General features: G+C 35.2%; 1 protein-coding gene across 6 annotated transcripts in view; it reads left to right on the forward strand.

Moving 5' to 3' along the window:
* Window positions 1-26,975, forward strand: part of LOC138314546 (5'-AMP-activated protein kinase subunit gamma-1-like) — a 274,001-nt gene that overhangs the window by 241,368 nt on the left and 5,658 nt on the right. For all 6 annotated transcript variants that reach the window (XM_069254932.1, XM_069254928.1, XM_069254929.1 and 3 more), the window contains 10 exons: window positions 6,672-6,796; window positions 8,572-8,611; window positions 16,155-16,258; window positions 22,332-22,413; window positions 23,489-23,547; window positions 24,925-24,970; window positions 25,364-25,542; window positions 25,835-25,915; window positions 26,171-26,293; window positions 26,578-26,649. In XM_069254932.1, the coding sequence (XP_069111033.1) occupies window positions 6,672-6,796; window positions 8,572-8,611; window positions 16,155-16,258; window positions 22,332-22,413; window positions 23,489-23,547; window positions 24,925-24,970; window positions 25,364-25,542; window positions 25,835-25,915; window positions 26,171-26,293; window positions 26,578-26,649 (911 nt within the window). The remainder of the gene's footprint in view (window positions 1-6,671; window positions 6,797-8,571; window positions 8,612-16,154; window positions 16,259-22,331; window positions 22,414-23,488; window positions 23,548-24,924; window positions 24,971-25,363; window positions 25,543-25,834; window positions 25,916-26,170; window positions 26,294-26,577; window positions 26,650-26,975) is intronic.

Consider the following 26,975-nt stretch of genomic DNA (forward strand, 5'->3'; position numbering starts at 1 on the left):
AACCAAGATACTATGATGGACAAAGCCTTTACGATAATTCATTTCATTAAGATTTGATGAGGATCACAGAAACGCAGGGAAAAAACAAAACAAGCATGCAAACATGTATGGTACAACATCCAGTGGTCTAGCATCAATGATTTAATCAACAAATGTCTATAATTCTATTTTATTTTATATCCGCCTTTCCTTTTCTGCAAGAAGTAGTTGACCTGTTATGCTGTTCCATAAATTCCTTGCCCTTATGCTCCAATTATCAAAACCCTATTGTACTCCACCAATTTTGTTGAGCTCCATCAATCAGAGTTAAATGTTATGCTTGACGAATCAGATCTTGGTGAGCTCCACCAATCAAAGATTAATGTTATGCTTGACGAATCAGATCTTGGTGAGCTCCACCAATCAAAGCTTGTTGTGAAATTCACAAGTCATTTAATTTGGCCACCAATACAGTAATATATTTCAACAATCATATACCATGATAATAAAGGAGAATATACAATTCAAATAGAACTCACTCTTTTTCTTATAATGTTTCATCACAGAAAACATGAAGACATAATGAATAAATTAATTTTAGACATGGGCAGGTAACTCCTCCCTCCGGAATCCAATCCAATCTAAATTTGTACAAGTAATATGAGTATGACAGTTATGTGACCTTGGTTAGCAGGGCTTTAAACTTCACAGGAAGTGTGCTTCAGAAAACATTGGCCGCATGTCCTGGACAGGAAGGAAGCTTGGTGAACATGACAGACATATTTGTGTTATTCAATCTCTGCTAGCCCAATCAGGCTGATGGGTTCAGTGTTAGACATGCTCGGGGCATGCAGGCCTGGCCAGCAAAGTATTCCATCCAAATATGCATGTCAAAGAAAAAACTTTCCTTATTCTGTCTCTTGGAAGATTTCAAGCTGTTATTTGCCCACACCATGGAATAAAAGGGGACAGTGTTGGTATCAAAATAATGCCTTAATTTTCAATGATAGGATAGCTCTGTTTGTAGTTTTGCATGATAGGGCTAATGGGGAAATAAACTGGTCTGTCCTGAAATGGATCTAATGGAGAAAAGGACTGGTCTGCCCTGAAGTTGCTGCATCCTCAAGCAATATACTTTGTCCATATTTTTTGGCATTAAAATTGTATGTTCATTTAAGAAGCCACCAGCTACTACATGCTGACAAATTACAATACTGGAAAATTAAGAAATGAGCAAAGGTTTTCAGTAATTGTGACCATATCAAATTCCATTCACAGAAGTTGATTGTACCAGATTATGCAGACAGCCATTTTATCACTAGATTTTTTAAATGCCTGGATTTCCTCCAAGGCTATCAATCTGTAAATATAAAGCTTTAATGTATATAAGCTGTTGCCGATAACACATATCATATTTAAATGTTTACTTTGGTATGGGGAAGTTGGAGGGTGAAACAAATGATATCTTCTCGGTGTTTGTGAAATGGGACCTTGATATGTGGATCTCCACATATACAGACTACTTGTCATCACTGTACACTTCTGGGGTTATATAAGGGTTAAACCTATACTTATGAATTATTTATGACAGGAAGTTGGAACTATATGGAAGAGGTACATGGGGTCTTTAAAACTTTCCTTGTTTTTGTTTACCAGCCGGGAAAGGCAAGATTTCATGTCTGTATAAATGATTGGCACATGTGACTTCTCAAAACAACTTGAGAAATTTAAATAGTTTTTACTCCAGTTGATGAATATTCATCTGCAAATGAGACCTGCTCTTTTTTGATTGGCTGCCTTACATATTTGTAGGTCATGATTAGCTGTATTACAATATACCACTATAGGAGCTTGTTATGTTGTGTTACAGGTAACTGGCCTTGACCTAATTGTGACCTGGCTGCAGAATCTCTGCTGTAAATATCCCCAAACGTTGAATGACAAAATTTAAAATGAATAAACATTGTCAGGATAATTGTAAGTGAAATGTTTTAAAATTACTTCCATAAATATCTCATTGTAGGATGTCCTTTTAATTTCATGGTATGGGTTTGAAATAAACCACAAATGTATTTTATTTGTAAGCTAGCTAGCCCATGAGGTATTAGGTTTATACATTAAGTACTCTAAATATAGTAATAGATAACAAAAATAGACTAAATGACACCGAGGTAGTTTTCAAATAACTATTCTCTCTTTGAAGTTTGATGAAGTATCAATTTGGTAAAGTACATAATATTTTCACTGCCTCTTCTTCATGCAGAATTAGTATTAAAATTGTTCATATATCTTGTATGTTTTGGGTGAAAAATTCTCTTTTATGTCATATATTAGATTAAATATCAGAAAATTCTCTCAGGTATGTTATTTGGTCAGACTACCTGTCGGGTTTGGGGATGAATTTTAAGGTGAGATATGTTCCAGAGGAAAACCAATGCAATGTACCTGCATGATAACTGCCCCACTGAATTATCTGGAGAATGATGTAGGGGGAGGGAGGGGTAGTAATGGTAGAATACCCAACACATTAACCACTCTTCCATCGCAACAGAACAATTGAACCCTACCAAAAGTTGAGCGTTAATAATGAAATTGTGAAAATAACCATTTGGCCAGTCTAACCAACAAGTGAAGGGCTTTAGTAACAGTATGTCAGACACATTAACCACTCTCTGCCGTCGCAACTAAGCAAGATTGCTACCAGAAGTTGAGTATTAATAAAAAAAAAATGGTAAAAATATCCATTCCGACAGTCCAACCCACAAGTGAAAGGATGTCAGACACATTAACCGTAGGGCCACCACCACACAGTGGCCGTCGGGGCCGATAGTTTTAGGTGAGACACTATAACCATTTTGAGATAATTGGCCACTATACCTTTACCTGTAATTGAAATTAGACTCTAAAAAAGGTTGTACCAGTTAGGTGTTAAATGCTGTCTGCTATTTGTAAACCCGCTGACATAGTATTATGTTAATTCCTAGTGTCAATATTGGTAGTCTTAATATGGAGTGAAGTAAGGTCACTGCATTACACACACTAATGTGTATTGTGGACGGGGGATCAATGCTATATATATATGTGTGTAAAATGTTGTACAGAAGATGGTGGTTATTATCAATAGTTAATATTAATATATATATACATGTATATATGCCTGTGACCAGTTACTATATTGTTGAAATTTTCAATAAAACACCATGGGCTTTACAATTTTGGTTTCAATGATTTGTCTAAACTTAGAAGACCCATGCTGCAAATATCAGAAATCATTTGAAATGTTCTAAGTGTCTATCTCGATCTTCTGGCCTGTTTCTTCTCGCCTGTCTTGTCCCACTTCGATATATAAAAATACCCGTAATAAAAAATTGTTTTAATAAGTTAAGAAGAAAAATAAATATAAATTATAATGTGTTATGAGAGCTTGGTATTTACAATAGCTAGTCACCAAATAGCTTTAGATCGATCATCTTCATATTGTTTATAATGATGCATCATCTCATAATGATATGTTGTTGATGGCATTTATATAAAAATAAATGGGCGTTTGTGTTTACATTTTGGTGGTTACGCTATTTTATACCTGGATGTGGGATGAGATTTGTTATAAGGAGTGCTGCATTCTAATTGTATGCACAGGTCAATTTTCACCGAAATTAGATATCTGAATCGGTGAGCCGATGGCAATTTAAATCTGCTTTAATTGATCTTTTTTTTTTAAATTTTTTATAGGTAAAAGTGAAATCATTTGAGAATCTGAATTCTAATGTAAAATAGATCTATAAATATATATATACCCTTATATAAAGATAAGTATACTTCAGTATATATATCATTCTAAGATCCATGATTTTATATATATACGCTGTAACGTGACCCCAACAAACAAGAGAATCACACACACACACCCTATTTAATAGCATATTTTGTGTAAAATTAGGGAGAAAAAATGTTAAATTTAGACATCCTGAAATTTATCATCAGAGAAATGTAAATCCTCAGGTTATATAATCCTGAACATATACATGCATATATTTATACAATGTGACATTTACCTATACGACCTAAGCGTACCAAATTTAAGGATAGATTAGACATTAAATGCTGTTGAGTGTGAAAATACACTGGTGTGTCTAGTTATAAGAAACATCACAACCTCTTAGCATTTCAACATCTATACTGCAGGGCATGAATATAAGCAATTTTTGGATTTGATCAAAGACTAGCTTAGACACTTGTAACTGTAACCTATTCGCTGTTTCTATATCACTGTTTGCATGCTGTAACTTTTGTATACAGGACTGTTAAGTACACCAGGTTTAAAGTGACTGTAATTCTGTGACACCTTAGACATTGCCTGGTGTATTCCTAGTAAGTTACATCGCACTGATACGTCTGTTGACAGACAATGATATTACCATAATACGTGACTTGGTGTTTGATGTTTGGTATTGCTGTAAAATTATTGGCACACATTGGTATTGGTAGATATTTCATATTCCTGTATCAATCATTGCTGTAGATATGGTGTCAGCAATGCTCTGTTTTCGTCCTGTAAAGGACAATATTGTTAGGGGTAACTGATCTTATTTCAGATTACAGGCCTTTGTGATGATCATATATCTATGAGTGGATGAGACATTTGAGTTGGTGAGACTCTAGACTTTAAGTGCAGCTGTACGTAACTCTTATTATTCGTAACTCTTATTATTCGTGCTGATTCTTTTTTTTAGAATGTTCTGATTGGATTAAACTTGATCACATGACATTGAATAAGTTAGATGTTTCCCCCGGAATTGGAAGGCGAGGGAAATAACCCCAGGGAAATAACCCCCGAGGGAAATAACCCCAGGGAAATAACCCCCGAGGGAAATAACCCCTTGGAAGCTCCGCACGTGACCGGAAGTTGACGTCATCTGCAACGTCAACCAACAATGGCAACGGTGTTGTTTATTTTTTTGTAGCCCAACGAATTTAACAACGTTGTTGTTGGGAAATATCTTCATGGGTTCTTTTAACAGAGATTTTTTTTTTTCTTTTGATTTTGTTCGGTATAATAAAATAATTATGGCCCTCTGTGGAGGGATACATCTAGAATTGTCTCCCTGGAAAGAGTTATTTTCTCAAGGGCGAAAATTGTATAACAACGTTGTTGTTGGGAAATATCTTCATGGGTTCTTTTAACAGAGATTTCTTTTAATTTTGTTCGGTATAATAAAATAATTATGTCCCTATGTGTCGGGATACATCTAGAATTGTCTCCCTGGAAAGAGTTATTTTCTCTCGGGCTTCGCCCTCGAGAAAATAACTCTTTCCAGGGAGACAATTCTAGATGTATCCCTCCACGTAACTCTTATTATTCGTAACTCTTATTATTCGTGCTGAATTCTTTTTTTGTATCGTTGTAAATCCTTCATGGTCATTGTAGACACTATACCTGGTGTTCACTGTAAACAATCAAGGCAAATACACTTTTACATCATTTCCCTATAGATAAATAACCATCCCTGCTATGTAATGGTATAAAAAGACAAACTACACATCTGCTAGTGTCTATATAGATTAGTCTTAATCAGCTGGAAGCTTTATATTCAGAAATTGTGTCTGTCTTCACAGCCACCTGAGACTTAATACCAAGCCTTAATACATCTAAGACTAAGCTATCAGCTGGTTCCCAAACTGTTGTGTTGATTCTGCAAATCAGACTTCAAAATCTGTCTTTGTTTTCAAGAAGTCTATTGCTCAACCCCTAGAATATATTTTTCTTTAATAATTTTACTGCATCTTCAGTCAAACCTGTCTATAAAGACCATCCAACAAGCACCCAATTAAAGGACTACTGGTCTTTATAGCTAGATGGTCTTTATACACAGGTTTGAATTGTACTGAAATTGGGTATTTGGAACCCAAGAAAAGTGGTCTTAATACAGAGGTGATTGTTAAGGCAGGTTTTACTGAAGAATGTCCTTCCTAAAGAATAAGTTTTAGAAATGTCTGCATATTAGAATGTCACTTTCCTATATTAGACTATACACAAAGGGGGGAACTCGTAAACACTGACCTAACCTTATTAGCACTTAGTAACGATGTCCTTGACTGCAGTTGCATCGTTTCATGTATTATAGAGATAAATTGTGATTACGACATGATAAAATTACCAGCAATCTTGAATGCTAACTTTTCAATAAGAGGATTACTTCATAGGCAGATTTTTTCTTATCCTGATTTGTGAGCAGATGCTTGTGGCTACCAAGCAACAGTAAAATCAAACCATTTCCCATCAACACTGTCACTCAATTATTAAATGATGCTTGAGGGATATGTCGCATCATCACAAATGATGACACGAAAACCTTGTTATTCCTCGTACAGAGTGTGAATTACCCAAGGCCTATAGCACTCTGATGTTTCTGTTATATTTCAACATTATTGAACTTGAAGCTGACGTCACAATAGCACCTAGAACTCATTGCTGGACATTACTTTCACGATTACATCAAATTTCATAAATTATAATTAAAAGAAACACTATGATGGGTGCGATTTTGTTCCTGTGGTGGCTTATCAAACTTTTCTGTAAGTGGGTTGAAATATTGAATTATAAAATTCTATTCTATTTCAATGATTGATGAACAGATCCAAGATTTGTACAATGTCAAAATTATACATGGTTGATGTTTTTGTCTTTACAGTCTCGCCCCTCAAGTCATTTTCTTCCTCGTCGTCGGAGCCTAAGTCTGCCCCACCAACAGTGACGCGGCCACCAACATTGTCAAACAATGATCACACCCACGCCATCCTCTATAAAACAGACAAGGTAAAGTTACATAGTCAACTTGTAGCTATAAGAAGTTTACTATTTAACATTAAGCAGAAACAGACTACTTTTCAACTTGTATTTATAGGAAATTGCCTATTCAACTTTTAGGTATGAGAAACAGGCTATTCAACTTGTGTATAGCTATGAGAAACAGGCTATTCAACTTGTAGCAATGAGAAACAGGACATTCAACTTGCAGCAATAAGAAACAGGCTATTCAACTTTTTGCAGCTATAGAAGCAGACCATTCAATTTGTAACTATGAGAAACCGGCGATTCAACTTGTAGCAATGAGAAATAGACTATTCAACTTCTAGGTATGGGAAATTGCCTACTTAACTATGTAGCAATGGGAACCTGCCTATTCAACTTGTACTTATGAGAAACAGGCTATTCAACTTGTAACCATGAGGAACTTGCATATTCAACCTATAGGCATTAGAAAAAGCAACACAGTCAACTAATATTGGGAATTAGAAATTAGTTGTCTGAAATTGGTTTTCTGAACTTGGAATGAAAAACTTGCTTTTCAGTTTCATATTATTTGGAATAAGAATGTGTATGTTAAGCTTTTATAAATGAGGCAATATATGCAGTAATAATGTTTAAAAAACTGGCTATTGAATTTGAATTACATAACTGGTCATTCAACTCTTTACACAGAAACAGATTGAGATGTGGTTTCCCACTTATACATTCAATGTATGTGGAAATGTTTTGTTGTGAATGCCACAATCATATCTCTATTATCTATTCGTTTGTTACCTGAAGGCTTTGTTAACCTTTTATCTTAAAACGCGAAAAAAGTGTGTATTTATTTTACTTACAAACGAGACCAGTAAGATAGTAGGTTTGTTTTCACTTGAGGGATATATAAGTAAGATTGTTATTGTAAAATTCAAATTAAATGTGCTAGATAAACATCAAAATGTTAAATTTGGCGACATAATGTGATAGCTTGGAGCATGAATGATATGTGGAAATGAAGACATTTACATTACAAAGTGTTCTGGTAGTAGTGAACTGCATGTCACGTTACTGTATGTTAAGTACAAAGCTCTATAAATAGTGGTAGGGGTAATTGTGGTTAAGTTTGATGGATACATTCATTAACTGTTCATATAATTGCAGTCTTTTGCCTCGTTGAGTTAAGAGCTAGCTGCCTTGATTCACCCCTGAAGACACATTTAGACTCTTCTAAATCAAAGACTTGACCAGTCCATTATAAAATTTCAGGGATGAACAAGTTAATTACAGTGCTCTACATTTTGTTTATTGATACACATCACTACATCTTTTATTTTATATTAACCTATCTAGAACGTAATCAATATTCTCTTACTATTTTGTTATTGATGACCTTGAAATTACTACTGGTGCTGGAGGGGATTCAGTTTTACCATAAACAAACTCTACAAATTATCTTGGGGAGTTTAAAAGGTCAAGGGCATTGTCAAGATTTTCTTGACATGTCAGTTTTGATATCAAAAACACTAGAAATGTTATCTGCCTTAACATCATATAAGAATGTAAAAGACAGCTCAGCTATAAAGTGATCTACATATACATAAAGGGATTCAGAGGTCAATGACATCAGTAAAAGCCTTTAAATAAGAAAATTCCGGATTTAATGTGTAAATGAATTCAACTTACGTATCATAAAAAGAAGCTACGTACAATGGAAAGCTTTGTTGTACTGGCTGCAAAATATATCTTTAGAATATTTATTAAAAAGTTTGCATTTTGAAAGATTCATATTTATATTTTTTCAGTTATTGGACTCAACAGAAAAAATGGAGATAGAAGACTTAGGTAAGAAAAAATGGAGATAGAAGACTTAGGTAAGAAAGCTATTTTATATAATATACATTGACAACTGGCAGTAAACAGTTACATCCGAGACAACAAGACTCAGTACTATTAAGCCCCTTACACCATTCCATTATTCATTTAGAGAGAAGTTTGTGTCAAGTTGAATTTCAAAATTGTTGAGTAAATGCGAAAACCTGTTAGTGAAATAGAATTATAATATCCTAGTAACTCAAGTTTTAGAATCCATACTCTGGTAATCATCATTGTCACAATCTAGCAACCATCATTGTCATAATATGGTAATCATCATTGTCACAATCTAGTGACCATCATTGTCACAATATGGTAATCATCATTGTCATAATATGGTAATCATCATTGACCATCATTGTCACAATCTAGCAACCAACATTGTCACAATCTGGTAATCATCATTGTCACAATCTAGTGACCATCATTGTCACAATCTAGTGACCATCATTGTCACAATCTGGTAATCATCATTGTCACAATCTAGCAACCATCATTGTCACAATCTAGTGACCATCATTGTCACAATCTAGTGACCATCATTGTCATAATATGGTAATCATCATTGTCACAATCTGGTAATCATCATTGTCATAATATGGTAATCATCATTGTCACAATCTGGTAATCATCATTGTCACAATCTAGTGTCCATCATTGTCACAATCTAGTGTCCATCATTGTCACAATCTGGTGATCATCATTGTCACAATATTACAACCATCATTGTCACAATCTTGCAACCATCATTGCCACAAACTAGCAACCATCATTGCCACAAACTAGCAACCATCATTGCCACAATCTAGCAACCATCATTGTCACAATCTTGCAACCATCATTGCCACAATCTAGCAACCATCATTGCCACAAACTAGCAACCATCATTGCCACAAACTAGCAACCATCATTGCCACAAACTAGCAACCATCATTGCCACAAACTAGCAACCATCATTGCCACAAACTAGCAACCATCATTGCCACAAACTAGCAACCATCATTGCCACAATCTAGCAACCATCATTGCCACAATCTAGCAACCATCATTGCCACAATCTAGCAACCATCATTGCCACAATCTCAACCATCATTTGCCACAATCTTAGCAACCATCATTGCCACAATCTAGCAACCATCATTGCCACAACTAGCAACCATCATTGCCACAAACTAGCAACCATCATTGCCACAATCTAGCAACCATCATTGCCACAATCTAGCAACCATCATTGCACAACTAGCAACATCATTGCCACAACTAGCAACCATCATTGCCACAACTAGCAACCATCATTGCCACAAACTAGCAACCATCATTGCCACAAACTAGCAACCATCATTGCCACAAAATAGCAACCATCATTGCCACAAATAGCAACCATCATTGCCACAACTAGCAACCATCATTGCCACAAACTAGCAACCATCATTGCCACAATCTAGCAACCATCATTGCCACAATCTAGCAACCATCATTGCCACAAACTAGCAACCATCATTGCCACAAACTAGCAACCATCATTGCCACAAACTAGCAACCATCATTGCCACAAACTAGCAACCATCATTGCCACAATCTAGCAACCATCATTGCCACAAACTAGCAACCATCATTGCCACAAACTAGCAACCATCATTGCCACAAAATAGCAACCATCATTGCCACAAACTAGCAACCATCATTGCCACAATCTAGCAACCATCATTGCCACAAACTAGCACCTGTTATTGGCCAGGTATAAAAACCAATTATTGCCATAATCTAGGAGTCATTATCTTAATAATCCTGAATAATTTCTCAATTCTTTGTCAAATGAGTCCTATATTTCCTAGTCCATCATCTCTATGCATTAAGTATTCTAAGCAGGTTTAAAGACAGCTTTTCAACAATAACTGTATGTTCCCTATTATCTTTGTGTTCTAAGTATAAAAAACTTCTATGAAAAAAAGTTAGATATGTTTCCTATCTTCTGTAGCGGGTTAATGAGTTGTTTCTAGAATAGTTCTTCCTTATCATTACTTTTATTGAGTCAATCACCATTGGCGAAGGCTTTTCTGTCAGTTCATAGATTTAAAGACATTACCCCTACACATTAATAGTCATTAGCGGAAAAGGTCAGCCCAGTTTTCTCTCCATTAATTGCAAACTTACTTACTGGGTGTCACAAACGAGATTTAGATTGATGGTAGACAGTATCACTTGCATCATTCCTGCAGGCCAGCACACCAGATATATATACATTTCTGATCAATATTTATTTCTGGAGGTGTCTGATGAGATTATTTACTGGCTGTACCGATATCTGGCTGGTGAGATGATCACATTAGTGCTACAGGTGGCTACAGGGTTAGACCAGTATACCACAATATACACTGACCCAAGGTCATTCTTCCTAGTCTGCAAAACTTTAAACAAGATAATAGTTTTAATAATCTTATTGACTGGCTTACAATTAGGAAAAAAACACTACACTTTTATTTATAAATCTGTTTCCAATGTCAGCTGAATGCTTTTAAATTTTCCTTTCTATAGTCAAGGATACACAACACAAATATAGTGCAGCCTCCCAAAACATACAGACATTCACATACAAAACACCAATATACCGCAGCCTCCCATAACATACAGACATACACATACGAAACACATTAGAGGCTGTCCTTAAATAATGTTGAATCAAACATCCCTTCATTTATTTGTAAATTTATCAACATTCTTTGGAAAAGTCCAACAAGGGAAAAAAATACATGTAACTTCATTGATCACCCCTGAAGACATATTTAGATCCTTCTAGTTAAAAGCCTGGAAGGGTCCATTTTAGAATTTCAGGGGTAAATGACAGAGTTAATTGGTGATGTTTGCTGAATCATTGTCCTTTGAATCATTGAGACAGAAACTCAGTGTTATATAATGGATATATCCTTGATGCTCCAAGGGTTACTATCACTGTCGTAATATCTAACTCTGGACCATCTCATAGTTAAAAACTGGAGGCAGTTCAGTAGAAAAACTCTGAACCAATCACAGGCCTGCAGAGACTTCATTTGAAGATTAACAGAGAGATCAACGCCCTACTTCAACACTTCTTATAGCTACAAGTTGACTATGTAAGCAACACAGTCATAAACAGCAGTGTACCATTAAACGATTCTTTTGATGTACACCAAAAGATCAAATTCTGGATCTTCTGTTGCCTCAAGTTTTACTATAGATTGTCCAGGGGTGGATATAACATCAGTGATAGTAACCCTTTGTGTACCGAGGATGATGATGGTTATACCACTGACATAACATACAGGTCTGTCATATCAGTTTCGGTAAAGACTGATCCATTTCTCATCTGAATTTTGAGTTATATGGCTAATGTCCAAGGTGACAGTGTTAAATTAGCATGGAAGCCTCTGAATTGGTAATGAATGTAGCATTGAAAAATGTTTTTGCTCAAACCTGTCTATAAAGGCTACCCATTGCAATTGGACATGGGAAAATGGGTCCCTATAGCCAGATGGTCTTTATATATATACAGGTCAAATTGTGTTTTAAATGACCATTAGGTATCTTAAAATGGTCTTAATATAAAATGCAAGTGGTTTAAAAGATGGTCACTAAGGCAGGTTTATTTATAGTTTGCCATAGAATTCAAATATCAGGCTTCTCTAGTTGGACAGATATGCTAAGCTTATTAAGTCTTGTCCAAAGGATTTTAGTCAGGTCTGCCCTGGTTCACCAAGGATTTCCTGGAAATTAGCCACTGTGGTTTAATTAGTGTTAATTGAGGATGTGAATTAGGAGTAACTACATAGCTGGATTTTCCTCTCCGGACACCTGTGTGCACCAAACAGTTAATGCATACATTCTTTGCTCAGAAATCCTACAAGTTTACTTGACACTGTTCCCTCTAAAAGTGCAAAAAAGACATTGACAAAGTATTTACTTTACCATCCTCTGGGCTGTGTAAGGTTTTCTGGTGAAAAAGATATAGTCAAGTAGTTTTTAAAATTTGTATAAAGGATACATACATACTCTTATGTAAAGGACTTGAATCTGTTGAGAATGAATTTAAAAACAGGACATTTACAAGGAGAGCAAGCCATTACACCAAACTAGACGGAGTTTAAACAGTTTGAATAACTGGATGGTTCTCGTTAGGATATGGTAATATTGCAGGTGTTACGCACTCAACAACCAAGTTAGACTGGCACAGGTTGACCAGGTGATTTAGTGGAGCTGGAGATAAGGAAACATTTGTTTAGGCAAGATTTATAAAATATTACATTGATCTGTCATGTAAATAGGGATGTATCTAGCTCATTGAAAGATTTTGGCTGATCAGCAAAAGGCTCGGTGAATACCGATCAGCCGGAAATTTGTCATGATGATAGAGGTGTCCCTATCTACTTGAGAGACCTATTACTTTTCTCCCGTTTATATACTTAGAAGAAGATAATGAAATCTCAGCTGTTTAAAAGCATTGTCATTACAGAAAGGGAGAATTCCACTATCAAAAGAAGACACACATGAATACAGAAAAGTCTCCTCAAACACACACATATTCTCTATAGTTTAGACACATTGGGTTCCTTGATTGCTCTGACTGTTTTAATTCAATAAGTCCATTATAATGATAACTTTAAACTTTGAAAACTAAAGTTGATACAGCGTCACTGCCAGTCAATATTGATGACTAATGAAATTTGTGTTTATATCAATATCCTATCAACAGTTTGGGGTTATTTAAGGACCTACTTCTCCGTGAAGTGCATGTGTGTTTTGGGGGTATATGTACCCTCACAATCAATCAATTATAACTACAAGGAGTCAGCAAATATCTAACTCTCTAGGCTGAAGGCTTTTATAGAACTTTATAGAAACTGGCAGAGATTTTTTTTCTCAACTTCTCTTGTCCCTAAAGGTATTTGAATTTTCTGCAATTGCTGACTCTGCAGTTAGCCTAAACGTGACAGTGATCACATGTCCTATGAGATTGAATAGATAATGATCAGGTCTCACTTAATGCTTACATAATGTACAAACAGCTTACTCTGTAGATAAGGTAGAATATGACACGTTCAGGTATTTATGTATAACTCGGACAGTTGTACAGGGACTTCAACCTCATTAGCTACTTAAGGAAGACCATCAGTTACAATGATGTAATCAGGAAACTCAGGCATTGTTATAATTGGATGACAATTATAGAAAAATATTGAGACAACTAGTCATATCATTAGCTTCACTACTGGGAGAAGACTTCATATGTATGTAAGGCTAAGTTCCTTTATGCCTAGTTCATGATTATCTCCCTTTAACACATTGTTTATAATAAGTTTGATGACCCTGGCTGTTACTAGGATGTTAAAACAGCATCAAACTAACCAAACAAAAAAACAACAAAAAAAACCCACACAAAATGTAGGCCTTGATATGACTAGATTACACAGCTCAGCATTGCCTTGTTCATTGTGATGTGTTTTGTGACTTGTCATATTAATCAGAAAGTATAAGAATCTTTATTATTCAACATGTTGTTTGATAAAAAACATTTTGTGTTTTTCTGAAAAGAGTTCAGTATTTCCCGATGTTCCCATTTAACCAAAACCTTTTTTTGATGTTTAAAAAGTAAATTAATTACTGTGACATTTTTGAAGTGATGACATTATATTTTGATTAATTAGTGAAATCTTACTTTTAAGCCATTTTTATGTCTGGAGACATACATTATTTTTTTCTGCCTTACAATGTGAACACACGCCAGAATCGTGTTTGAGGGAGAGCTGAAAATAAATTGTCACTATAATTAGATGTCTTCATTGCCAGGCACTTGTCACTGGGGTCGTGACCTCTGTTCAGAAGCTCTACATTCGTCTGTGTTATTGTTGGTCGTGTGTTTTATATGGTCTAGTCTTACTGATTATTTCCACGGGACTTTTCTTTATATAGATATTTCGATTGACAAGTAATTTTGATCATTTCAGTGCTGTTGATGTTAATTATATTTATTTATCAACTTTGAAACCACCCTTCATGAAAATATTGGGACAAAGTTATGAAATTCAATATTACAAGTACTGAAAATATAAATAAATATAATAGTTTTTAAATTTTTGCATCTTATACTTGCTCTGACATTAAATGCATACATACACTGAAATGGGCGTGGCTGTAAATCTGTCTGTTGATTTGGACATTTGATAATTGTTATACAAGTGTATTACAGTGAGATTGCACTATACAATTATATTAGTGTTAGGTCCATGCTATCATTCATCCCTGAAGACACATTTAGACTCTTTCAAATCAAGGACAAAAACAGTCCATTGTGAAATTTTAGAGGTGATTGAGTAAGGCACTGTGTGTTTCACAGGTACGGACAAATGTCCCTTGGATAAACCCCCTAGACACTAATGGGGAAGAGGACAAGGTATTTCCTACTTCATATTCAAAATTTATATTTAGAAAATTATTAAAAGGCCATGCGTAAGTTAGTGGTTAATCAAAATATTTATTCAATAGAAAAAAAAAAAGAAAAAAAAATTAAAGTTCAAAATCATGACATATGATAGAAGTATTTTAGAGTCATTAGTTAAACTCATTCTAACTGCTTTCTTTGTCTGCAGATTTCAGATTCCATTGTGCTTAACCTCTCAATAAAATAATTATAATACTCTGCTAGCTGTCTAGATTCTAGTGACCTACTTCATAAACACGATTTGGAAATCACAATTTAAAAAGTCTGACATTAATTGATATTTAAGTGTCGTATGTTTTATGACTTCGTGAACACTCTATGCGTTAATAGTTTAATGTGTCTAGTTTTGAAAAAATGAATGAAAGATTTAATGCCCCAAGCACCTTTGCCCTTTCTTCAGCTGCCATTTTGGCAAATCGAAATTAACATATCATGATTCTTCTCAGGACTTCCATCATGATGCAGGTGGTACGTCTGTCAATTTTTTCTTAGACAAGAAATTATCAATATTTGTAAATGATTGATTGGTCCCCAGTGAGTTTATCTATAATCGTACACAAAAGGAGACAACAATTACATGTATATAGGGGCTTAATTGGCTCTCTCTGAAATGTTTTGTGATATTCTACACTCCAAGACTCAGGAATATTATCCACCCAATAAGCCCCCAACCCTATAAGCAGCACTCCATTCTTTGTGAAGCCTCATTTTTACTACATTGACTTAATGGCTTTAATATTCTGTGCAGAAATTAGCAATAATTTTGCGAATGATTATCCCAAATTTGGTCCTAATAAGCGCTTCTTCATTTTTCAATTTTTTAACTGCGATGGGTGTTATTGAGTGGAATACAGTGCATGATTTAGGTTGAAAACTGATTTGGAAATTAATAGGGTCATCAATAGGCTATAAGACAATTGACCAGTAAGTGATCATGGCAAGGTCAAAGTTCAACCAGTTTATGTAAATTTTGCATAGCATTAATTCTTCCATCTTGTAAAGAATTTTAACTTTAATCATATTTTGTTTTTGTCTTTCCAGATGAGAATGAGGACCAGGTATTTGTAAAATTCATGAGAGCACACAAGTGTTATGACCTTATACCAACCAGTGCCAAGCTCGTCATCTTCGATACACTCTTAAATGTGAGTAAATATTGGAATCCAAAGTGTTATAAATGGTTTATTAACTGTAAATCAACTTATTTTCCTGTGCGATTCAATTTCGCAGATTTCGCAAGTGTTAGAAATCACAAATATTACCATGAAACTGTTTGAAATAGAGGTTAACTGGCACTCCAGACATCTAGATCGCAAGTTAATCAAATATCTATGGAAACAACCTTAGTTACAAAATCACGAAATGAAGTTGGGAGAAAAAAAGTTTGTATGTTAATGTTTGTATATCTTAAAAGAGGCTATGGCTGTCCATGTTTGGACTTGAATCATGAACCTAGATAGGTCACATGTTAATCTTGGTGTGGGGATCATGGAGTAGCAACCAGCTACTACAATTTGAATTTCAGTTCAAAACCAAGACCTGGAGCTGATATCAGATTGTAAGGAAGTTTTGTTTCAGTTAAAGATGAAATCAATTCCCCATCAGAAATATCTTTCAATGATAAAAAAGAGAAATGGATATCTATATAGAGGATTGTATAATTCTGTTCAAGATTTTTAACATGGAGCTGTGGTTCTTTTTAAATATTGTCATAAATAGGTTTATGAGGTACTTTAAAACTCCATTCATCATTTTACTGAGGGACCTTGTCATCAGAAATCAGAAATAAACAACAAAGCCTGTTTTGTGTGATCTAAATGGGGAAAAACTTGACACTTTAGAAACACAATATGTTCAGTCTGTATGAACAACAAGCACATATGTTTCTAAAATACCATTTGGTTTTATTCATTGTTGACTGATGAGATTTATAGAAATGATTGTGGTTTGTGTTTCTAACAATGGTAGGTCTGTATTTCATTAAATCTAGTATTGAGTATAAACTACATAACAAACCTATACTAGGGGTGCTTGTTGCCATGTAGTTAAGGTATGTGATGTTCTTCCACTAGTTTGAATGGCTAGGTGGTTCTGAAGGTGTCTGACGTTCTACCACTAGTTTTTCACCTCTGGTAGAATGGCTAGGTGGTTAAGGTGTCGGACGTCTTACCACTAGTTTTTCACTTCTGGATCAGGGGAGCTGAGTTGTTAAGGTGTCTGACATATTCTACCATTGGCCTTCTATCTCAGGTCTGGGTTGGCTAAGTGGTTAAGATGTCTGGCATTCTACCATTAGCTGTCTATCTCAGGTTTGTGGTGGACAAGTAGTTAACGTGTCTGACATTTTACCACTAACCCTCCATCTCAAGTTTTGGGTGACTAATTGGTTAAAGTGTCTGATATTTACCCAATAAATTTCCCATATCTGTATTGGGGTGGCTGAGTGATTATTGAACTCTTACATTCTACCACATCAGTTCTTGACCTGTAGGCTGTGGTTATTGAGTCCCACTACCTCTCCAAACTTCTGCTTAAGATGACCAAGTGATTGACAATCTGGCACTTCTATTTCAAGTTGTGCTGGCTGAGTGGTTAAGGTGTCTGAAATATACCACGAGTCCACCTGCCATATCTAATATTGCATAACATATTAAGATGTGATGAGGAGAAAGAAGACTTTCCAAACTGAACTCTTAAACAGAAGTGAACTGTACTGCTATCTCTACTTTAGATATCCTAATATTAAAGATGCTTGCCTATAAATATAATAGAAAGTATTGTGTTTGAGTAATGTAATCTTCCAAACAATGGTTTTCTGTTTATAACTTTATATTATAAAGCCAAACAAACATATGATGTTGAATCATAGAACGATTCCAGTGCAACCAACAAAGCATAAAGATAGATAGATAGATAAACCACAGTAAAGTTCACTCTGGTCTGTAAGAGTGCATCGTTTTCTACCTAATTGACTTACAAACGGATTTCAAGATTCTAGATAAAGACTTGTTCATGTTATAAGCTCAGTATTGTGTATAGAAAGTATATAGTAACAGTAACATTCTGAAGGTTACACAAAAGGCTCAGCTGGCTTCTGTAAGAACACTTTTGAAACATCTTTATCTTGTGAACTCTTTGAACCTTCCAGAGTAAACACCTCGAGGCCAAGCATTGTAGTGAACATGAAGATACTTGCCTGAATGTATTGCACATGTTGAGATTTATTGATAAACTCTTGGAAAACATATTCTAATAGTGGACAAGGTTAAACATTTTTCTGAGCCAGATCTTATCTGACTTGACCTGTTGATTGTTATGTGGGTGAAAGTTATGGTGTAGGTAGCTAACAGACATTCCTGGAGAGTATAGTGGTAACCCAGAGTTCATTTGTGACATGTATCTGTTCAACTTCAAGCATTCAGAATTAGATTAAATAGAATCATAATGGGAAAGACCTTGAAACACTTCTCACCCAAGAATGCAATCTCACTAAAAAGGGTTCACTGTCAGTAACAGGAACAAATCGTCAACCCTACTGACAATTGTTCTCAATTGTATGCCTGCCATGCAGCATCAGCTGCTGGCCAATCCTTAAGCACAAAACCTCGGGTGAAGTTGCTAAACTTATTTCTATCTTAGTTTAAACTTATTGATTTCTTCAATGTAAAAATAAAAAGAAATTGGAATTTACATTGACAAATCATGACACCCTGAAGTCTACTTAAATACAGATGTACTTTGTTCCAAGAATTCCAGTCTTTTATTACAACAACCACTGAAAATGTGTTAGAAGCAGTCTGTATGTGTACTGAAAACATGAGGTTTATGTTAAGTTTGACTAAAACTTTGAGTAAAACCAAGGGCCAAAACTCCACATGGACTTTGGGTAAAACCAAGGGCCAAAACTCCACATGGACTAGCTGGAGAAAATCCAAGGGCCAATTCATGTTTTGACTAATAAAGACTAAAATAAAATTAGCAGCAATTACCATCTTAATGTTGTCTGATTCCAATAATTAAGGATCAAAACTAAGAAACACATGCTTCAAACCTATAGTTGTATGATAAAAAGAAATATTATCAAACACTCCTTCACACCAACATTCAAACTATAGACCCTATGTATAAGGATTACCTCCCCTTGATATAACATACCCCTTCCGGTCAGGAAGAAAACTTTTGTATATGATGAAATACATTAAGTAGTTGTGCTTGAAAAGAGTTTTGGGCAAAGGGCCACTTCTGGAAATGTAGAAAGAAAAAATATGTTATTTCCATTGAGGCAGCTAGGTCAAGGAAATAGACAGTAGAGCTGTACGTATAAACAGTGTGTACTTGTAGGCCTACGTTATTTACCAGATTTCTCAAAAAATAAAAACAGGTTGTGGGCTTGATGCCAGGGGAATTGGCAAAAGGTGTCACTTGAAAGATGAGAAAATTGTGTGTTGAAAGTTTTGTAAAGACTCCAGTTTTCAGCACTTACATGTTGGAAGTTGTTTGAGGCTGTTAACATCACACCAGTTATAATATCAGGACTATAGATCATCATTAGTGAGTTCAAAGGAACACATAAACTGGCTCAATTCAACATATCATCAAAGGATGAACCAGCTGTTCACTAGTCTGGAAAGTTAGCGAAAATATTGAGATTGATTGTCAGGTATACCAACGTATTAACCTGTACTACTAGCGATCCACCTCTGGATTTTAGGTTGAATCACTCATGGGACCATTGCTAGGTACTGACTATAAGGCAGGTGATTTTTCTACAGGTACTCTGGCTTTAACTAACCAAGCTGGCACCTTTCAGAAACATAGCTGGCACATTTCTAAATGACCCTGGCTGTTAATAAAACAAAAAACACCAACAAAACAAAAAGAACAAGGAAACATACTGTTTCCATACTAGTCAACAGTTGCCGAGTCTCATAAAAAGCAAAGGCCATATATTGAGGACCTGGTGGCCAAGTGGTTAAGAAGTCCTGACGTATTACCACAAGCCCTCCACCTCTAGGTCGTGAGTTTGAATCCTATGTTGAGCAGTTGGCAGGTGCTGCCCGTTGGTTGGTGGTTTTTATATGGGTTTAACTCTGGTATCCCACCCCACCCCCACATCTAAACCTGTTATGTCCTGAAATGACCTTGGCTGTTAATAGGACATATTAAATAAATCAAACTAAAATAAATATTACAGCTAATATTATAAGGTTCTCATTAACTGTATTTGGTTATGTAATGTATGGTACAGTAATCACTCTTTTGTAATTTAAGTATGCTTGTATTGCGATTGGTGTAGTGATTACTGTAGGATAATTACTAGTGTATTACATGATGTGTGGTTCAAGACTAATTACTATACTTATTATATCTGTGACAATTTCTGGCACTGTCAATGGACCAGACCTGGAGCTTGACTTGCTAATTAAAACCACCCAATCATCATCGTAACGCCCCTGGGACTGATGACATTAGTAGGACAACGTACCAGTTGGCTTCTGTGTGCATCGTCATCACAGCATTACGGGTGAAGTGTTGCACAATATTTGTCTATCTGCCAGACAGAGCATAAGTGAATATCATCAATGTATTGGGATGAACATGAGGAGGTATATTTGTGCCCCGTATTGTGTGGTTGTTTATCAGAAATGAAGGGTGATGCATAAAATTATCTTTGTGAATTTCAACTGTCAATACTATGTGTCATGTTGGTTGAGAGGTCAAGGTGTCTGCCATTCTAATTCTAGCCCTAGGGCATTAGAATTATACATTTTGCAAATATTTATATCATGATTGTAAAATGTGATTAAATTTAGGATCTTGACCTTGAGTTGAGTGCTCGCCCCTACGAGGTAGGCTGTAGCTATCAGTTCTGTCCCCTGGCCGAGACACAAAGTTTATGGAAGGGGTAGTTTCCTCTCCTGCTAAGAAGTGGAACGACTGGTTGGCCCGTTGGCAGTATGATATGTTGATCATTGTTTTGGCAGGTATGCTTCAGTGAGATATTAACCACTATACCTACCATGTGGTTTAAGTCAATAGACTTATTCTGCCACTAGTCCTCCAGACCACTCCATTTTAACACTCCACTACCATGGAATTTGAAGTGATCTGTTAAACGAAACAAAGTTTACAGGTTTACCTCTGTGTACTCTGGTTTTAGTCTCTCCCACCACTAAAAACTTACCAGTACACAATCTTAATTTACGTTAGTTGATAAGTAAGCATGAAACAACAAACCAAATACCCACAGAACATTCTAGTCCTTCAGTTACAAAATTTACAAAAATGATGCAGACATGTTGTTTTTGTATACATAACTGACAAGTTACAGAAACCTCAAAAACATGAAAACAAAAATTATTTCTGTACACCTTGTCAGCGATAGATTTGGGGAAAAGTTTGTGATCTGTAGAGAACTGATAGGCGTTGTCAGTTACTTCTACGGTCTGACGTCTGTAGACATAATTCTGACGGTAAACACAACCAAGGCTTTCTCTACTCGTTATGAGATTAATTAGGATTGACACGCTGAAATAAAGAACATGTATTTATGATATGGGATTCCATGACATGCTTATCTTTGTGTTTTTATCTAACAAGCCGTTATATTCAATTTTATTGCATCTATAATGAGCTTAAACTATTTTTTTCTGCCTGATTATAATGAATTGTGAGAGTTGTGGCCCTTTATTGTTAAACAGTTAAGGCCCACTACCTTTCCGAAACGGCTTTTAATTTTTGAAATGGGAATGTAAAACGAGATCGATAATTTTGTATAGTCGCAAAAGTTATTAACTTACCGTTAATACTACACGTATCATCAACTTCTGAACAATTTGATTTAAAATATTAATTTTCATAACGCGGGTCATCTTATGTTTCCTGCCGTCGTCCTAAATACCGCCTGGTAGTTGACTATCACTGCGCCAGACGGCAAAACAGCGAAATGACTCTCAGCTGTTGTCATATATTACGCAGGAAATCTTGCATATGTTTGGTGTTGTAACCTCATCTTAGGTCATTGATATGTATTTTCTGATGTTATTAATGTTTTTAATAAACCTTTATATTTTGCTCCGGAAAGGTAGTGGGCCTTTAATCTTTAAAATGAAAAACTGAGAATATTCCAGAATCCAAATCTATGTTTTTTACCCTCAGATACATTTTGTTGTAATTATCAAAGTTTTTAATTTGATATAACATATTGTATCATTTCAGGTCAAAAAGGCCTTTTTTGCGTTAGTGTACAATGGTGTGCGGGCAGCCCCACTCTGGGATAATGTGAAACAGGATTATGTTGGTGAGTACTTTAAAGCTACAACTCATTCAGGCTTGCTCTTCTAGATTCTTAACAATTTCAAGGAAATAAACGATCATGTCACCAATAGTGTTATAAGAACAAGTCCTGATTATTCAATGATTACAAATTGCTGAATTAAAATGTGAACTTTTCCATATTTACTTGGACAAGTAATTCAAAATTTTAACATAATATACCATGGCCACAGGTAGTCAACTTCAGAGTTATTACGGTTTGAACACCGTATTAGTTTGTATTTTTACCTCATGTTCTGAAACACCCAAATGATCCATGCTCTAAGTTGCCATGAATGCTATCTGTTTTAGCTGTTAACTCAAGTTTAAATGATTTGATTTTTTTTTCTGATTTGTCTATCTCTCACTGTAGATGTATATCATGATTTGTCGCATTATTTTCCCTATGATGCGGTTTATAGATAGCATTAGCTCAGTCTCAAATGTTTTTATCTCCATAGAGATGTTGAGATTTTTGTAGTCTTTTGCCTAAAATAGGGATATCAACATCTCTGTATTACGTAATTTTGTGGGCTGCACATCTTTGTAAACAAACACTTGATATAAAACACTTGGCGTTACATTTCCCTGATAAACTAAAGATCTGTTCAACTTAAGTTTCATAATTCTAAATATTCCATATAAAATCATGCAAATACAAAAAAGTCTGCTTTTGGCTTCTAATTATCTCTCCTAACAGTCGAAGGTTTTCGTTATTAAGAGTTATGGGTGCGAAATATTTCCCTGTAGATTATAGATTTCTTTCAATATCATATAAGGATAAACATCACAGATATTGATTTTTTCACTATTCTTAGAGAATATACAAAAGGAATTTAACCAGTCTACACTCAAATGAAAATATTAATATTTATTTCACTGAATGTTATTGATTATGGGACTTAATTAGTAGAAACGCATATTGAAAGTTATTATATGTTTATAACATGTGAATTATAAAGAATATTTATTTGATATTTAAAGAAACTTAAGTAATTTCTTCATACCTGTGTTATTACCTGTGTTATATATTTAAAGAAACTTAATTGATTTCATTCCAGGTATGCTGACAATTACAGACTTTATAAATATCCTACAGAAGTACTACAAGTCTCCAGAGGTGGGTCTTTGTGTTCAAGTGAATACACAAATAACAGGAATGAAAACGTCAATGGTCAAAGTCTCAAAGTTTGTGTTCAATTCTTGATTTATTTTTAGGTCATCTGATCAGGATGACCTATAGTCGTCATGTTTCGTTCGTCGTCGTGCGCCGTGCGTTAACTTTTCACATTTTGAACTTCTTCTCAAGTTATACCAGTGCGATTTAGCTAAACTTACATGAAATGATCCTGACATGGTCCTGACCATGTATTGTTATTTTTCGGGTCGATCCGAAATCCAAGATGGCCACCACAGCGGCCATCTTGAAAACACATTTTGAACTTCTTCTCAAGTTCTTTCGGTGCAATTTGGCTAGAAATTTGCATGAAATGATCCTGACATGGTCCTGACAAAGTGTTGTTATTTTTCGGGTCGATCCAAAATCCAAGATGGCCACCACAGCGGCCTTCTTGAAAACACATTTTGAACTTCTTCCCAAGTTCTACTGGTGCAATATGGCTGAAACTTGCATGAAATGATCCTGACATGGTCCCGACAAAGTGTTGTTATTTTTAGGGTCAATCCCAAATCCAAGATGGCCACCACAGCCGCCATCTTGAAAATGCATTTTGAACTTCTTAGTTCTGCCGGTGCAATTTGGCTGAAACTTGCATGAAATGATCCTGACATGGTCACTACAAAGTTTTGCTATTTTTCGGGTCGATTCCAAATCCAAGATGGCCATCAAAGCCACCATCTTGAAAACAAATTTTGAACTTCTTCTCAAGTTCTACTGGTGTGATTTGGCTGAAACTTGCATGAAATGATCCTGACATGGTCCCGACAAAGTGTTATTATTTTTCGGGTCAATCCGCAATCCAAGATGGCCACCACAGCCGCCATCTTGAAAACACATTTTGAACTTCTTCTCAAGTTCTATCAGCACAATTTGGCTGAAACTTGCATGAAATGATCCTGACATGGTCCCGACAAAGTGTTGTTACATCTCTGGTTGATCCCCAATTGAAGATGGCAACCATGACACTATATCTAATTAATTTCCTATATGATTATTGCCAAGGTAGTCAGATGACCGTTAAGGCCCTTGGGCCTCTTGTTTCTTTGTGTCATTGTTCAAATTATAATTTTTGATGTCATAATTTGTTTTCATCATTATTATTAATTCATTCTTTTATGTCTTTTAATTGACTATGCAAGTAAATGATATTATGTGTTAAGCTGGCAGCAGGCAGTGGTATAGAGTAATAAACGTCATAAAATGTTATGATGCTGATGAATAATGCTAATTATGTTTTAAAGATCATTTAACATACTGTATGATTTCCATTAATTATGAAAATGGTTCTTTAGATAATCAAAATGTGTTTTATTTCAGGCACGAATGGATGAGCTAGAAGAACACAAGATACAGACGTGGAGAGGTATATACCCAGGAGCTTTTACATACAATAACTCCAGAACAATTAAATATCAATAAGTATAATTAGGATGGACTATCAATGTGTGTGGGCTTCATACAAACTGGACCTTTTGCCAGATTGGTACAGAACGTATATGATTAAAACAAAAATGAACAATTATGTATGTCATCTCATATAGAGTTATATAGTCTTGATGGCTAAATAGTTAATTATATCAACTTCTGCTCATTATTCTATTCTGGTGGTCAAAGGTCAAGGCCAATCATTTAACAAATTCTGTTTCTACAACTTAGGTTGATGATGGTTTATTATGATTAATTTGATTCAATAAGATAAATTGTAAGGTTACTTTTCCTTGTGTTACAAATTTAATTTGATTTTTTACCCTTGCAGAGGAACTGAAGGACAAACAGAAACCATTTGTGTATATTGATCCAGATGCTAGTTTGTTTGATGCCATCAAGACCCTTATTCACAAACATGTACACAGATTACCGGTTATCGACAGACCGACCGGCAACGCCATCTACATCCTCACACACAAAAGGATCCTCCGTTTTCTATATTTATATGTAAGTTATACTGACTGGCATCAAAGACAAGCAAAACATCTGCCTGTGATTAACACAGTCATATTGTAGCTCAAAGCCGAAATACACTCAAATTATGTATGTATCTTTGTAGTATCTATATTGTCATCTTTAATCTAAAGAACCATATGATTTTTAGTGTTCTTATCTTCAGTGGAACAGGATTGGCATGTATTTATGTTTCAATCTAAAAATTCCTGTCAAATGATTTATTAGTATCAATGAATTGCTATTTAAATCTTGTATTTGCATGATCTTATTGTGCTTGTTACAGATCAATGAACTACCAAAACCAAGCTATATGCAGAAGACATTGAAGGAACTAAATATAGGAACGTATGACAATGTTGTCACTGTAAGTTATACAGGATCATAGTAATTATGTAAGACTGGTTTCATTTTCTTCTAATTTCTTCGATCATTTCTGTTTTCTTTTCTTGGTCATAAACATCATTAAATCAAGTCCAAATGGATGATGCCAGGCGTTATCACTTTGCATTAAGAGTTTGAATTCAGGCTTATGTATATCCTAATAGAACACTACTATCAAAGTACCAAGTAAGATGGAATTTTCTCACTTTCATGAAAAAATATTTTTACTTCGTACCAGGCGAACAGGGATACACCACTGTTCAAAGCCCTGAACATGTTTGTGGAACACAGAATATCAGCACTGCCTGTCCTGGACGCTGATGGACGTGTCGTCAATATATACGCCAAGTTTGATGTCATTGTAAGTAACATGCTTAGATACTGCTCCTAGTTATAAAGTAATTCTTGCAAAATGAGAAGACGTAATTGGCCTTTTACACAAATTTTACAGAGCTTTATAACTAGGCTTGCTATGCCAGAGCTATGCCTGTTATTCAATATATTGGAAAACATTTACACAATTTTGAATTAAGATTAAAATTATAAATCAGATAAGAATTACAATATAGCAATGTTCTTTGTTTGAATACAGGGCTCTTTGTAGGGATTTTTTGTAATTATTGATAATATTGCTTGTTTTGATAGAATCTGGCAGCTGAGAAGACATACAACAACCTAGATATTACAGTGGAACAGGCCTTACAGCACAGAGAACAGGTAATACATGTCAAGGGGAGGTAATCTGTCTCTTTATAACATGTCAGGGGAGGTAATCTGTGTCTCTATAACATCATATCAGGGGAGGTAATCTGTGTCTTTCTAACATCATATCAGGGGAGGTAATCTATCTCTTTTGAGCAATGTATCAGGCGAGGCCATTGTCAATCTGTGTATAGCATATTAATTATATCAGAGAAGATAATCTTTGTAGAGAGCATCATGTAAGGGAGAAAATTTTCTTGGGTAAGTTGTTAAAAGAGACATTATTGTCTCATGTTTTTTGTCAATTTGGTGGGAAATAAATTTTGCCTTTCTTAAAATTG

This window comes from Argopecten irradians, chromosome 2 (genome assembly GCF_041381155.1).
Source record: "Argopecten irradians isolate NY chromosome 2, Ai_NY, whole genome shotgun sequence".
Taxonomy (NCBI): domain Eukaryota; kingdom Metazoa; phylum Mollusca; class Bivalvia; order Pectinida; family Pectinidae; genus Argopecten; species Argopecten irradians.